This window comes from Juglans regia, chromosome 8 (assembly GCF_001411555.2).
Source record: "Juglans regia cultivar Chandler chromosome 8, Walnut 2.0, whole genome shotgun sequence".
NCBI classification, from domain to species: domain Eukaryota; kingdom Viridiplantae; phylum Streptophyta; class Magnoliopsida; order Fagales; family Juglandaceae; genus Juglans; species Juglans regia.
In genome coordinates this window covers 7,346,068-7,362,880 of record NC_049908.1, presented here as the reverse complement: position 1 = coordinate 7,362,880, position 16,813 = coordinate 7,346,068, and the positions used below count along the sequence as shown (strand labels likewise).

At 33.0% G+C, this 16,813-nt stretch overlaps 1 protein-coding gene across 3 annotated transcripts; it reads right to left on the bottom strand.

The window, feature by feature from the left end:
* Positions 1–83: 83 nt before the first annotated feature.
* Positions 84–10,664, bottom strand: LOC109013947 (hippocampus abundant transcript-like protein 1). Of its 3 annotated transcripts, none has more exons than XM_018996222.2 (15): positions 10,303–10,664; positions 7,492–7,603; positions 5,299–5,411; positions 4,261–4,383; positions 3,973–4,178; positions 3,764–3,839; positions 2,833–2,919; positions 2,618–2,698; positions 2,431–2,463; positions 2,202–2,255; positions 2,067–2,108; positions 1,704–1,782; positions 1,558–1,628; positions 540–623; positions 84–394 (listed from the first exon to the last, which is right to left on the bottom strand). In XM_018996222.2, exons 1-15 carry the CDS (start codon positions 10,465–10,467, stop codon positions 389–391), a joined length of 1,332 nt encoding a protein of 443 aa, XP_018851767.1. In that variant the 5' UTR covers positions 10,468–10,664; the 3' UTR covers positions 84–388. The 3 variants fall into 3 exon arrangements, with proteins under 3 accessions (XP_018851767.1, XP_035548796.1, XP_035548797.1); XM_035692903.1 differs by having other exon boundaries at positions 5,302–5,411; positions 10,303–10,663; XM_035692904.1 differs by lacking the exon at positions 10,303–10,664 and adding an exon at positions 7,980–8,274.
* Positions 10,665–16,813: the final 6,149 nt, after the last annotated feature.

The window sequence follows — 16,813 nt, the reverse complement described above, 5'->3', positions numbered from 1 at the left end:
TTATGACTACTACATGCCTGCCACATCAGCAACTCATGTGTCGACTGTAAAATCACACAGAAGGTGGCAATGAACAGATGAGGGGAACATAAGACTTTCACTATCATATAGCTGGAAAGTCATCAATGACTCAAGGAGTAATGCCATTTTCTCTTCTACACAACTCATTCAAGTCCAACTTGTGATAAGAAGTGTTAAAGGCATGTATCATGTTCTGAAAATGTGAACATACAGATAATTTTACCGTTGAGGTGCTTTTCAAAAATAGGCTCGTGTGCTGTTTCGTCACCAAATCGACTTTGAAGGCAACCTTTATAAATAGCAGAATATGTTGCCATGTTGTCAAACAGACTCCCAATGCGACTGCGAGCAAATGGTTTGGAGTAATTTACACCTGCTCAAGATTACTGGGGTAAGATGGTTGTTGCAACTTGAGAGTTCTATTCCTCGTCAACATGCGAATATCTAATAACTAAAGGGTTGAGAATACCAGGGAGAATGCTTCCAGTTGGGAGCATTCGTATTGTTAAAAACTATACCTCTGCATTGTCGCAATTGCTGCCTCTGTGAAATAACATGGGAGGAGCTGCTCTTATCCTCATACTCTGAATGAAGGCTATCATCTACACATACAAATTTTCTTAGAATTTGTCTCTATAACCACAAAGTATAAAAGGTGAAACTATAAGAATTTTAATTGTATATTGAAACATTTAGATAAAAAGAAAAATACAAAGCTAAAGACCTCAAAATGAACAAGAAAATATTTTTAAGATAAAAGGCATAGGGAAGCTAGTCCGAATTGGGATTACAATGATTGGGACTCTGAAATTTAGGCTTTGCTAGCCTGAATCTAGGAGGCTTTCATGCCCTTAGACACAAGTTCGTTGATCTAATTATTCAATGCAACATGACATCGGAGTCATTTGAATCATAAACTATATATGCAACACCCCCTTCCCATAGGCTAGGGATGTCACGCACTTGCGTAAATTAAGCCAGGCAAGAGACTTGCGTAATTAAATAAAAACATTGTTTACCTCATGAAAGAGTTAATCAAATAAACCATGTCTAAAACATAATCATAGTTTCCCAAACCAACTAAACTGGAAAAGACAGTCATTAAATGGGGGCCCACTTGGTTATCCAATAAATTGCAATTGTGGTTTCCAATATGGCCCATCAAACATAATTTAGGCCCAGTAAACTTTCCTTAAAAATATTAGGCCGGGTCGTTACAATATACCACCTTAAGCATTGTCTTATTTTATTCTCTCATCCCATATAATGAGCAAGTCCTGGTTTAGACTGATAGGTAGCCACATCTAACAAACATATGGCAGTCTACACGGTGGTGTAAATCACATATGGATTTATCTATTGAACCAGCATATATAACAGAGATATGCCACTCTACGCAGCAGTGTAAAATCATGAATCTTAACTAATTCGACCATCGAAATGTAGAAAGGACTTTTAGTTCTGCTATCAAAAGACAAGTGCTGTCGTTGATAATGACTCTAATGCACATCTTCAACATAACATAAACTCTCTTACCGAAGCAAATCCAATGCACATAATACTGAATCCAGGGAAATTGAAAGGTGCCTGATCAGACAGGAATAAAGCTGAAAGAACAATTTAACCTTGTTAAGATCAATTGGCTTTGGGCTTAATATAAGACTGAATAAATTCCCAATCACCTGTTAGAGGAGAGAAAGCTAAGGGAGAAACAACGTTGGCAAAGGAACATATGCCTGAAATGCACCCTTGAGCCATTCCCTGTAAGAGACGGGAACAAAAACAAAAGAAAAGCGATTAGTCAGATGTAAAAAACAGAACCTGTGCTGGGGGGGAAAAAAGCATCTGCTCTAATTGGGACATATTTGAGGCCATACAGACTGCAGGACTATTTTTCTGCAACTTCATCTCTTTTTTTTTCCTTTATTAATTTCACTTCACTAAAAGAAAAACAATCCACGTTTATTCTTTAATGGGATAAAAGCAGCAGTCAACAGATTTATGCCAACCAGCAAGATATTGAAGGGACTCTTTAAGAAACTTACCTGTTCGCAGGACCCAACTTGTTTAGAAACAATGCTCCTCATCTGCACATTTTACAGTAATTTATTTAACAGATTATAAGTCTATAACCAAGTAAATGCGCAATAGATTGAAACTACAAAATGAAGAAGACTCACACATGGATGTGAGAGAAAAAACAATATGGAGAACATAGCAGCGACGTAAGGAACCTATCAGCATTCAAACTGTTAGTCAGACTGTAACATAATCGAAGTTAGCTAAAGCATATACCAAATTTAGTCTAGAAAAGAATAAAAGTAGTCTTAATAAAAACAATGGAGCAAGCAAATTGAATAAAATTAAAAGGAAGAAACTTGGATTTGAAGTAAAGTTGCAAAGAAGTACCCAGACAGACCACGCAATGCTGTAAAGAAACATCTGCATTCAAGTCCATAAGTTATTAAATGAGAACATGATCTACATGCTATATAACTTTTGCTTTGAAAAGGTGACAATCAACTTTGACAGAAGTTCTTATGCTCAAGCCGTGGTGGCATCTAGGGGAATTATAACAGAGAGACAAGGTGCTTACATGTGCACAGCTAAAAAGGAGCCCTACTGAAAGCAGCTTCTCCTCTCCTAGAGCAGGAACCAATGCAGGCATGAGGAAGAGCTGCATGATAGCTTCAATTTTTATTCTTTATTTTTGACATCGACTTCAACATGGAATAGAAGGAACCATGGCTATATTGAAAATGACTACGCAAGGGGAATGCAAGTGGCACCCAAAAAAAATGTCTAACATACCTGTGATATCGTCCCTGCGATCCCAGAAATGACCATTAAGTCAGCAAACTGATCCTTATTAAAGTGAAATCTGGCCTTTAGGTAATACTGCAAAGGAAATAACAAACTTCAACACCATAACGCCTTATGTAAGTAAAATTATAGGGTCCACTTGCATAACATTATATTTCGGTATATAAACCACCTGCATAATGCCAATTCATGACTTTTAAGTTACCCATTAATTAAAACCTTTTAAAATACAATGTCTAAATTTGAAGATTTTAGGGGTAGTTCTTAAGAGCGACCAGAAAGTAGGTCATTTCAACCAAGCATGAAGAAAATTGAAATCATTCTGTTTTTGTCAGCATAAGAGGCATAGACAGCAGTTCATATTCAGGCAACCATTCTTGTGTTAGTTGTTTTTCCAAAAAAAATGTGCAGTGACTTACATTAAGAAGAAGGGAGTGGCCACGCACTAGAGGAGTGTTGAATTAGATGATTAAGGATCCGTTTGGCAACACAACTGTATATTTCCTTCTCATACATCACTCAAACACAACATTTTTCAATTTCAAATCTTCAACTTTTTCATCTAATCATTACAAAATCATTACAACTTTCCCAAACTCCCAAACAAAATACAAAAAACAATATTTTTTTCCAAATTTCAACACAAAAATAATATTCAAACAATTATATTCAAACAATTTTTTAATTTTATAATATTTTTATTTTTCTCTCTTATTTCCCAAAACTCAATAAAACATTATAATTCAAACCATTTCATTACTACTAACAGATATATTGAGATATTTTAAGTATCCAAACGGGCCGTAAATTACACTATTTCTGACAGCTTTAAGTTTTTGGAACAGTGAGTATAGAGCCACTATAATTACGTAAGTTCATAAAACAAAAATGCGTGTAATTCATGGAAATAGAGAAGTACCATCATCGAACCATGAAGGCCAAAATCTGCAAGGTTGCTAAAAAACGCAACAATTGCAGCTTGGGAAAACGTCGAGCTGCAAATCGAGTAAATATAATTATTCCCAACAAGAAACGTTAAGATTCAAGAACCTGTTTAGAGGAGAATGGACTACAAATTTTCATTCAAAAAAGCCAAAAGGCAAAAAAAAAAAAAAAAAACATACGGACCTAGTCTTCAGCAAGGAGACCATGTCCTCCAAAGAAGGCATACTTTTGAAAAGCTGCGTGCCATTCCTAGTCGATTCTCCATCTGGTTTGGTAAGGTCCGGTTTTTCCTTTGAGATCAATGAAGCCGTAAGACCGTGGCCTACGACGGAATCAGGGAGGAATACTCTCATGTACACCGCTGCTACCACCGCCACGGAGGTCGCAACCTAATGACATGTTGTTTAGTGGATAAGGACCACCGGGAACTCAAATGAAACTTGTTCATTAATTCAGAGAGAGAAAAAGAACCTGGAAAGTAGAAGAGGTGGACAGAAAACGAGCGGAAAGTGTTCCACAGACGAATGCAGAGGATCCAATCCCCGATAGAACCCCGAAGGCCGACGCTCGCCGGCCCTCAGTAACATTGTCTGCCTGAAAGAAAAAGGTATTGAATTCGAGAGGTTTTGGTACTTCCTAACAGAACCTTTTGCAAACGAAAAAAAGTAGAGAAAAATTATAAAAAAATAAAATTTGGATGTGTTAATGTGGGAATTTTTCAAATTATATATAAGTCTTCTTATTTTTTTATCTTTATGATTCATATTTTATATTTTTTAAAATTATGAAAATAAAAAAATAAAATTATATATATTTTAAATAATATACAGAATATAACAACTCAAAAAGTAATACTGTATACGGAGAATGTGTATCGCTTAAAAAAATAATAAAAAAAGTTGAGGTTATTATTAAAATAAGTTTTTTTATATTAATTTTAAATTTATTCACTTCTTTAAAAATATATATGAAATTTGATCGTACTAAAATTTTAAATGTCAAAATGCATTAACACACCATACTGACGTAAAGTTTATAAATAACGTTTTAAGTAAATTTATATACTGACGTAACGTTTTAACATCAAGCTACTTATTTTATAATAAAAAAATATTAAGCTACGACTCATCGAGCCCTCAAAGTCGTATGCGGGTCAAGTCATAAGCTCAACTATAAAGGCTCGATGGGAAGCGAATGGTTGAAAGCTGAAGCCCATCCAAAGCCCACAATTCACCTAATGGGCCATTCCAAAGCCCAAAAGATGCATTAACAGTGAAACAATAGATAGACAACATTACTTTTTAAAAAATTAATATTATATACAGTTGTAGAGTGTATAAATATTTTATAATTATTTTAAAAGAATAAGATTTATAATTAAAAAATTAACTTTTTTTTATATAAATTTTATATTTATTTATTTATTTAAATAATTATGTCACATTTATATATTTATAACTGTAATTATCATTTTTAAAATTATATATAACTAGAGGGAGAGAGAGTCACCACATAAGCAAGTGCAAGGCAGTGAACGCTGCCCTCACAAACCATGGCAGTGAGGGTCTTTAACACATAGTACATGTAGAAGAAATTCCTCTCTCTGCTGTACGCTAATACTCCTGCAAAAGTGTCACCAAATGCTGTCGTCATTTTAATCCAACGTGTTTTTCTTCTTTTTCAAAATTTACAAATATTAAAATACAAATTTACAAATGCTGTACGCATTGGGTGACCTGGAACTCACTAATTAATTCGGCAATAGGTGCCTCTTCAGATATGATCAGAATCTTCGTGATAAAAAATTAGACAAATCAATTATATAAAAAGCCATTTTTAATAGTATTTATTGATTTGCATAAAAAAAATCAAAGAAAAAGGATTTTTTTCATTATTTTATTGAAAAAAAATGATGAACAATAAGTTTTTGAGGAAATTAGATATATAGAATTCGATGAGAAGAGAAAAGAGCAATCGATATCTTACACTTTTTTTTTTAATAAAAAAAAAGTATAATAAATATTTCTATGGCAAAAAAGATATTGTGTGGATTTTTCTTAATAAAAATTAATGCCATGAGAATATATAATTGATCTATACATAATATTATTTTAGTCACACTAGTGGGTGTTTAATTTAAAATAATAAGAAAATAAATGTGATTTTATTTTTTCCTCAATCATATGGGCCCTCCCTCCAGGAATATGGCTTAAGAAATTAGAAGTTTAGCATATCTGTCTGGAGACAACCTTATGTCAATTGGACAATCGACACGCACTGTTATAAATAAACATGGACCAGCAATTACAGCATATATTAAGTGTGAACCCAATCCTTTTTATCTCCGATTGTCGATAAAAATAATATTAAAGATAAGAGTACTACTTATAACCTTTATTCTGATATTCTTTTTTCTTTTTTTCAAAAAAGTAAAGTGCTTTTTTTTTTTTTTTTTTTGGGACTTGGGCTTGTTTGGTTGTTAGACTGTATTCAGTTCAGTTGAGTTCGGTTTAAATTTAGATATCTTCTAACATCTAATACTTAACTCTTAAATTATTAAATTTATCTCAACTAAAAATCTCTTTATACATAGGACCCACAATCTTTTTCAACTCAACACCTTTTTATACTTGGGACCCATAACATTTTTCAACTTCCCCATAAATACATTTAAACTCATCTTAAGTGGGTTATATAGAATTCACTTCATCATCTCAACTCACTATTATTCATAAAGAATTCAACTCAACTCAACATTCAAACGCAGCCTTATTTATCTTGTAAAGCTTAAATGTCACCAATTTATTTTAGTTGATTCCACAATATTTCAATTAGTGGTGTTAGAAATATAATTTTGAAATAAATAAATATTATGCACCAGCCATTATTGATCACTTCCATATCCTACACTTAGTTTTTTTTATAAGATATTGGAATGTGGAGTAGTAAATAATAACTAATAAAAAAAAATTCATTTGAAATAATATAAAGTAGTTGTATAAATATTGAAAAATCTCTACTCCACATAACATCATTAACTAACATGGCATGGAGTCACGTCAACCATTTTTTTTTATTGAATAATGAATGAGGGGGCAATTGGCAATTGTTAATTGATGTCATTAGAGTGTAATGGGTAGCATAACCCTAACTCTAAATATTAATATTATTCTCTAAACTTTTGAAAATAATCATGTGCGAAGGTGTATTCAACACTCATATTTAATAGAGAATTATTATTTTTTTTTTATCATTAATTTATCATTCATAATTGTACTAAATGATGTGATAAATTTTAAACAATTTTTTATTTGATAATAATCACATATTGAAAATAAAACTACTACAAATATAAAGAGATTATACAAAAATAAACTTACAAACTGATGTGGTTTCATGTGATACGTTAAATCTACTTTACATAAAAAATAAATTTATAATCTGACGTACTGTATTAAATCACGTCAATTTGTAGATTTCTTTTTGTGTAGTTTCTTTGTGGTTAAAGTATCTCTATTGAAAATAATAAATTTAAGAGAAAAGTAGTTTGGCTCTTCTTATTAACGTATCATGCACCGACACATATTGAGACCATGTTCTTTTTCCACCACAAATGGTGAGGGGAAAGTGAAAAGGATGAGACCATGATGAGTGATAGATTAATATTGAGTTTCAGCTGGAAAGAAAAAAGGAATTGCATACCAAGGGGAAGAATGGTGAGAATCATTGGGACTGTAAGCAAAGTTTTCCGCCCATACTTGTCAGAGAGATTTCCCACCAGAGGCATCATCACCAGTGTTCCCAGCCCTATAATCTGCATAAATCATGAGTTTATATCCCTTATCATGAATACGAGAGAGAGAGAGAGAGAGAGAGAGAGAGAGATTTCTATGCTGCATGGCTGAAAGTTTTGCTTTCAGGCAAATCGAAAACACCTGTTACATTCACAGCCTTAACTTTCAAATTGATGTATCTGAAATTACCAGCATACAGACCAAATAAGCAATCAAATCATATCCTGAATAATGCTCAAGAAGTCTTCAATCCGGGATTTGTAATGAACAAGAACATGATCTCTCTCTCTCTCGCTCTAGAAAGTCGCTTTCTAACTCTCTAGTGGGAAACAAAAATGATGAAGAAGATAACTGGGAAGTAAATTAGCAAAGCCTGGGTTATGAAGAAAATATTACCCCCTGTTGAAATCCACTGAGATAAATGGCCAATGAGCACTTGTCTTTTCCAGGACAAAGCGCCGACATAGTAACATCTGTGATAACCGGAACCACCATAAACGTAGAGATGTCACAGAGAAACACTGTTATGAAGAGGTGGCTCAACCCTAATAGCTCTTTCATGTTCACCTCTGTCCCTCGAAAGTTTTTGAACGAAAGCAAATGAAACAAAACTGGGGTGGGGGGCAGCCGAACGATAGCTTGCCAGCCATGATCGGAAGCAACGACAGACTTATAAAAGTATCAATTATTCCACTAAAGCAGTTAAATGTTCTGTGGGTGATTTATAAAACACAACCTTTAAAAAAAGTAACATATACATACATATATATATATATATACATACATATATAAAGTTCCCACTCCCAGAAGAGAAAAAAGTATCCACTTATATATAAAACGTTGGGGTATAGCTGTGAAATGGGTAGAATGACAGAACAAAGTCAGGTGAATATGCTCTGGTCTCCCATGCTTAATTAGGAAAACAAAAGGCTGTGACATGGTTTCCCATTAGTCGAGGGAGACCTTACATAGTAAGTAAGCTCTGTTCTTTCATTAGTTTGCAGTTTTCAATGGTTGATCAGCATATTTTTCACTGTACTTGTTGAAAATTAGAAAAATACTCAGAATCGTGTGGTTGAAGGATTCTGTCTGTCTCAATTTTGAATTATGTTGTTAGTTGGTACTCGATTAATGTTCCTTACTTCACTTTGAGAAAGTGAATATTAAATATTAAGAATATAATATAAATAATTAAAATCTATCTATTCACATCTGTTTAAATTTTTAAGAGAAACGATGATTTAGAAGTTAAGTTAAGCATTCCAACTACATGAGATCAGTAAATTAGAAGTCGATTAAATTGAAGTTAGAAGTCATGTCTTGGAGTGCTTGTGTCAGCCTACCAAAACAAAGAAAAAAGTTCGTTACTTCCCAGAAAGGGGAAACGTCACTGCATTGCTTCTTCCCTGGCCTGCAATATCTATTGTCGAGTGGGCCTGTGATTTTACTTAAAACAAACTCCTATTTACAAATCTGTGCCCATCCAAAACGATCGAAACCAAGTCACATCAATTGGTAATAAAAGGAAATACTTGCGTTTTGAATATTCTATTAACTTTAGGTTTCAAGGAATAACTTGTTTTGTAATCAACTGCTAATTAGCAATAGACATAATATTTTTCTATTTGAAATCATTGGATCACAGACCAGTGATGGGAGCCACGTGTACAGAGCCAGAAAGAAAGAAAGAAAGACTGGTACGTATGATTTTCCTATTATGGGCGGACAAAGTGTACGATGAAAGAAAAGAAAAACTGGATTTTTGTGGGAAAAACAAAGGGTGCAGTGCACAGACTGCATTTTACATTGTTACTGCATGCTGATTTGGGTCTTAAATTTAATAGGGAATGTGGGTCACCCGAGTTGGAAGTTCGTGGAAATGCATAAAAACCGAAGGAGCCAAAAAGCTAGGAAGCCTCGTGAAAGTGAATGGAAATTTCGTTAGAATGGAGAGAGAGAGAGATAGAGAGAGAGAGTTTTAAATTGCAGGAGAGATTAGCTACAATTATTCAGTGATATAAACACGTCAAGTAACCTTAATTTGTAAATATATTTTTATAAAAAAAATTTATGGCTAAAGCACTTCTTTTATTTATTTAGATAATTTTTAATTAATAGGAAGAATTGACGTTTAATATACGAATAATGTTATTATATTTCTCTATTTTACTTTCTCATTTTGACTGTTAATGTATTTAATTTTTTTTTAAAAAAATTTTATTTATTAATTAAGAAAGTGACTATTGATATATTGATATTTTTTTTATATTTTTTAAAATATTTAAAAATATTAAAAAAATATAAATTAAAAAAATTAATTTTGCGCAGGCCCATCATCACTGTTGGCCGGCAATCTAACAGCACTCCCAATATGCAGCTTATAATAATTATAAAATCAAAACACTAATTAATGTCCAATAGTCTACCTAAACCATGAAATAAAAAGCATACAATAAGAAGGAGAAGAAAGAAAAATTTCTAAGCACCCGTCCGATCAGTAAAATTAAAAGAATGTGATTGAATTGGGTTATATATATATCTTGCATCCAATATTGGAGAAAAATAGATTGCATGCAGCCTAAGTTGGATATATATATATATATATATATATGATAAAAGGAAACCTGGCCGGAAAATAGAGAATTAATGGAAAACTGGGAAGGAAAAAAGATGATCATTAATAATAACTTAGAAAGCTTTAGGAGATGAAAGAACTTACTGCTTGTTGAAATCCAGTCAGGTAGATGGCGAGTGAGCATTCGTCTCTTCCGGGACAAAGTGCAGACATTGTAACATCTGTGATGGCTGGGCTTACCATAAAACTTGAGAAGTTGTGCAGAAATATTGTCATGAAGAGGTGGCTCAGCCCTGACAACTTTTCCATATCTCTCTCTCTCTCTCTCTCTCTCTCTCTCTCTCTCTCTCTCTCTCTGACCTGCTACAGCTTAAGCCTAAAGACAGATAGGATTAAGGAGCTAAAGGAAAAGTGACCACCCTTCACAATTTAGCTGCAAGAAACGCTAAAAGCATGCTAAGGAGCTTCGATCTAAAAGAATAGCGAGGTTGTATATATACTTTCTTGATTTGTTGCTCTCGCTATTACTTTATATATGTCGCATGAACTGTATGTGTTACAACCTCGCGTATGTTGGGGCAGTACGGTCACTCTAGAGAGTTGATTTAGGCTGCTATTGGATGCTGAGGTGTTCTCATGTAATTTGAGTTGATATGAGAATAATAGTATTTTATAAGTCTCATTGATATGTATTTAAATATAAATAAATTGAAATATGTATTTGCATGTATGAAATATATTGAGATGGATTTAACTTTTCATGAAAAGTTTAAAAAGTATGGGGTCGTCCCACGAACAATTGGTTTGAGATGTATTGAGGTGATCTTGACATCAAAATATAGCCTCAAACCATAGGCCTAGAGTGTCTAAGTCTTGCAATGGGGCTTTCAGCCTGGCGCACAAAACGTCTAGTACTCATGTATTTTCATGAGATATTCAATTCTTGAGTCAGTACGTAAAGTATATCGTTTAAGATTAAAATTTTAAAATAAATTATATCATATAAATATTTTAGTATATAAGCTTCACTCACCTGCTTAACAATAAAATCTTTCTTATTTCCTAATAAAAATATTATTTAATAGGGAGTGTACTTTAACTGCACTGAATTTGAGGTGAAAAGGGTAGAAAGTGCGAAGGCGAAAGATGCGTAGCTGCTATTTCATGCAAGGACAAAGCCTCAATTAAAATTTGGGCCCATTTTCAAGGAGTGGAGGATGAAATTACGATTCGACGCGTGCAAGTTTAATCTACGCTCACTTTGGTAGGTTTAGCAGCACTCCCAAGGAAATAATACTTTGCCTAGGCCCAATAACTCCAAATTGGGTTTATCCTCGTAAATATAAATCAAGAAAAATGCTTCTTGCAACCGGCCTGTGCAACCGGTGGGAAATCTCCATGTTATTAATGAAATGCAGAGTTTCATTTTTACGTAGGAAGAAGAAATCTAGCTAACACTTGTGGAATTTCATCTTCTTCTCCACGAAGCCACAGACGGCCACTCTCTCATTCGTCTTCTCCATGAAGCCACAACCACTCCCCAAGAGGCACTCCCATTGGTCAACTAAAGTTGGCAACGAAGAAGATGATGAAACTTTACTGGCGTCTATGACCTAGATGAGACTGTCCCCTGGCTTTTTGTGAATGCTTCTTTTTTATTCGCATACTTGGCCTTCGTGTGAAAAAAAAAAAGGCAAAGAAAGGAGAAAAAGCGTCTGAGGGAGAGTGAGTGACATCGTGCGTTGTGGGTAGGAGAACCAGATCTGTAGTGGTGATCTGGTGAACCAGCTGATGGGTTGCATCTGTGTTGGGTATCGAATCTGTGTTGGGTATTCAAGATCACGCACATTACCATGTTGGGTACCGAATTTGCATATGTGTTTCTCTTAGGCAGTTGCATCTATGTTTATCACTGTGGGTTGAAGCCTGGTTCACCTGAGATTTTGTGCTCTTACGAGTATTTTGGGGGTCGCCGTGGGTTGCATTTGTGCTTGTCACCGTGTGTTTGTCATTGTGGGTTGATTTATTTTTACGGATATTTTGGGGGTCTAGGCATATACCCATTTAATGGAGGACTTAATTCTTGTTAGGAGCTTGAGGAAGAAAATGAGAAAAGAACTTGCAAACGAGGAAGCTGCGACCACGTCTTCGTCTGTTTGGGAGGAAGGCTTCGTGTTCTTCTGTGGGAAGACGAAGGGAACAATATACCCATTTAATGGAGGACTTAATTCTTGTTAGGAGCTTGAGGAAGAAGATAAGAAGAAGAAGATGAGAATAAGAACTTGCAAACGAGGAAGTTGCGACCATGTCTTCGTATGTTTGGGAGGAAGGCTTCGTGTTCTTCTGTGGGTAGACAAAGGGAACAGTTCTTCAAAAAGGAGGGCAAAAATGATGGAACGTGGCGTTTGGTATATACGAAACACAGTTTCGCACCGGTTATGCAGCAATTCTCCCAGGCGATTGAAAGTAGAATTTCTCATAAATCAATAAGCTCTTTTACCTTCTTTTTCCCCTCTATTGAAGGGGAAGTTGGGCGACTTTTGACCTCTTTTTCTTGGGCACTAATTGGCTCTTGGAATCTACGGCTTCTTCGTTTCCACTTTCAATTACTTTTCGTTCATCCCAACAAAAATTTGTAAAAATATTAGCAATATAAACCTGCTTAGAGCATTGGAATGACTTATACATCTTCACATTCATCTTTATATTTATATAATATCTTTCTAAATTGGTCTACATTAGATTATCCATCTTCAAAATTTTACATAGTTATGAATAATATTTCTTTAAATTTAAATAATACTATTCACTCTCCAAACTTTATTTTACAGTTTTTTTTTCTCTTCTACCCATTAAAATCAATTTTGTAAAATTTGTATTAAGATGATTTTGATATATGAAATTTGTATTAAGTTGATGATACAAAATATTTTTTAGTACATATTAATATTTATTGATAAAATTGGTGACAATCAAGCTCGATTGCGTCTCCAAATCACGGAAAAACACACCTAGGGTCAGGTGTGCACAAAAACAATCTTTGATAACGACTAATGAAGAAACTTAAGCCTCGGTTGTTTATACAGATGAGAGAAAATGAAAACTTTATGAATAATAAAGAGATAATTGGTGAATAATAATGAAATAGTTTTAATTAAGATGTTTTATAGAATTTTAGGAAATGAGAGAAAAAAAAAGTTGAATAAAAATATTATAAATTTAAAATATTATTAGAATATTTTTTTAATATTATTTTTATTTTAGTATTTGAAAAAGTTTAATTATTTTTTCTTTTTTGTTTGAAATTTTGAAGAAGTTGTAATAATTAGGTAATGATTAGATAAAAAATTTAAAAAAAATGAAATTTTGAAATTGAAAAATATTTGTATTTGAATGGTGTTTAAATATTTAGATGAGATAATATGGAATGAGATAAGATGAAATTGGTTGAGTCTATCTGTGAAATCAAACGGGACTTAGTAGAAATAGTAATATTTATGGCTACGAAAAATTCTACATACTATATCCTCGTTACATTTATATTTTCTTGTGTCAATATGTAATTTTATCCATAAATTGTACTTTACACACTCAAAGTTCAGACTACTAAGAATTTTACACTTTGCACTGTAATTTATCAAAATTGACATATTGCAATCTCAAATTTTATCCATAAATTGTATTTTACACTCCAATCCAGTTATAATTTTCGAGATGAAGGAAAAATAAAAGGCGTGGCAAGATTTTAATAATTAATCTTGATGAAGGCTACAAAATATCAGTTTGTTGTACTTTGATGGTTCAATATGCCAGTCTAGTTAGGGTGTAATGTGCAAGATCCTTGTAATTAGAAAGTGCAAAGTGTATTTATGTCTTGAGTGTGAATGTATTCCACGACTCTCAGAGATAGAACATAGTGGAGTAGTTAATATTGATTTGGTCCAAACTGGGGCCTCAAGACTCATCATCCATAAAGGACTCAAATCAATCGCGTAGCTTAACGAAAACCCTAGCCGCCTTATTTATTAGGGACGGATAAACCTCACATAATGAATATGAATCATGTGATTAGATAATTTCGATACATCATAGATAAGCCTTATAATGACTAAGCATTATGCAAAGTTAATCAGTTTATAATATTCGTCCAATATTCTTCATGTCTATATATAAGGGCAACATATAACCTTCGGCTCTGTGGCGAAACTATGTAGGCGTAGGGGGTCATGGCCCCCCCAAAAGTTTGAAAAAAAAAATACATATTATTTTTTTATGATTTAATAGGATGATATTAATCTCATCTTGTGTTTGCCTTCCCTCTAAAACATTATCTTGACTCCCCTCTACAAAATTATTTTGATCTTATAGATTAATTACTTATAAGTCCAATTTATAAAAATTTTATCCGATTTAAAAATAAAATAAATAAGATTATCTAATAACATGATGACACGTTTTTACTATCAATAAAAAAAAAGGAAGTCGGATGGTTTTCTTCTCTTATGTCCGCTGCCGCCTACAATTCTGCAGTTTCTAAATTTCTACTGCTAACAGAAAATTCTCTTGTCCTTACCATCTGCCAAAAGGTAAAAAATGGGAGCTTTTGATCATGGGCACAATTACATATTGTCTTGAAGCAAATTTTTTGTGCAGATTGCAGCTCTTCTATAAGCTACAGTAACAGTAACATTGTAATAGCCTAGCTACCTATATACATAGTGATAGTTCCGCCACTACACACACGGTTTGACTTTTCTCAATTTTTTTGTTCTCCTTTTTTCAATTTTCTTCTTCTTTCATATATATAATTGTATTGAATCTATTGATGCAGTGGTTTTGAAGTTTTTTTTTCTTCATTTTTCCCCTTCTTTCATGTATTGATGTAGTTGTATTTTTGTTTAGAATTTTTCTTTTTCTTTTTGAAATAGATTGATTACTACTTGGTTTGGTTTATATATATTTATGTCTATTGAATGATTATTTATTTTGTGCTTAAAGATTATCTTTAAATTCATATTTCATGAGTAATTGAATTCATATATATCTAACTTTATTTTGTATGTTTCAATTTGATTTTAAATTTTGGGTTCATGAATTATGTCTAAATTAAAAACTATCGACTCATTCTTCAAAAGAAAAAAAGTTGATATTTCAAAAAATTCTTCTAAAATTTCAAGAATTGAACCTGAGGAAAATCTTGATCTTAACTCTCCAATTGTGGAGTCTGAAGATATTCATTTTATATCGTCAACACTTGATTCTAAAGAGATTGATATATCTTCTCTACAACGAGATCTAAGATTACGTCCTCCTATGTGGGATTATCCAGTCAATCAACGTGATGAAATAAGAAGAACTTACTTGAAAATAGGTCCATATCAAATATATATCTTAAAATATCCATTTTCTGGTTCTAAAAATCATCGTTATATTTTCAATCTTCTTGGTTTGTACAATTTGTATCTTGGCTAAAGTATTCTCCATCAAAAGATGCTGCATATTGTTTACCTTGTTATTTTTTTACAATGAAAGCATCTCGATGTTCTGGATGGGATGTGTTTACTGTCATAGAATTTAGAAGTTAGAAGAAAATTAATGATGGAAAACATTGTTTCTTTTTGAATCATACTGGAGATGATCATTTCTCTTGTCATAATAATGCTGTGAAATCTTCTGAGGATTTATTAAAAAAATCACAGCATATTGATAAAGTAATGAATGAAAAAGTTTCGAATAAATTCTCAACAATCGACTCTGAGTAAAAACATCTATTGATGTTGTTCGAGGCTTGCATTTCAAGGATGTGCCTTTAGAGGTCATGATGAGACCCCTAAATCAAAAAATCGAGGTAATTTCCTTGAGATGCTTAAACTCTTGGCTTCGTATAATGACAAGGTTGGAAAAGTGTTTTTAGAAAATGCTCATAAATCTTCAAAGTATACTTCACCTAAAATTCAAAAGAGATTTTGGAAGTTTTTGCAAAAGAAAGTGAGAAATAAAATTTGTGAAAATGTTAGAAATTCTAAATTTTGCATTATTGTTGATGAGACGCAAGATGAGTCTAGGAGGGAGCAAATGGCTATAATCTTGATATTTGTTGATGATGATGGTTTTATACAAAAATGATTTTTTGATCTTGTACATGTTAAAGATACATCAGCATTGATTCTAAATAATGAAATATTTGTAATTTTTTCTCATCATTGTTTTGATATTCAAAATATTCGTGGGTAAGGATATGATGGTGCTAGTAATATGCGTGGTGAATGAAAAAGATTGCAAGCATTATTTCTTAAAGATTGCCATATGCATATTATATTCATTGTTTTGCTCATCGATTACAGTTAGCATTAGTTGATACACCTAGAGAGGTAGTTTCTATTCATGAGTTTCTCTCAAATTTGAATTTCATTATCAATGTGGTGGGCACTTTATGTAAACGTCATGATGAATTGCAAGCTAATCAGGCAACACAAATTGTACATATGATAGCTATTGATGAACTTGAAATTGGAAAATGAGCTAACCAAATCGACATTGTCAAACGAGCCAATCATTCTAGTTGGGGTTCTCATTTTTATTCTATTTACAGTCTACTACGAATGTTTGGAGCCACTTGCTCAGTGCTTGAAAACATAACAAAAGAATGATGCAC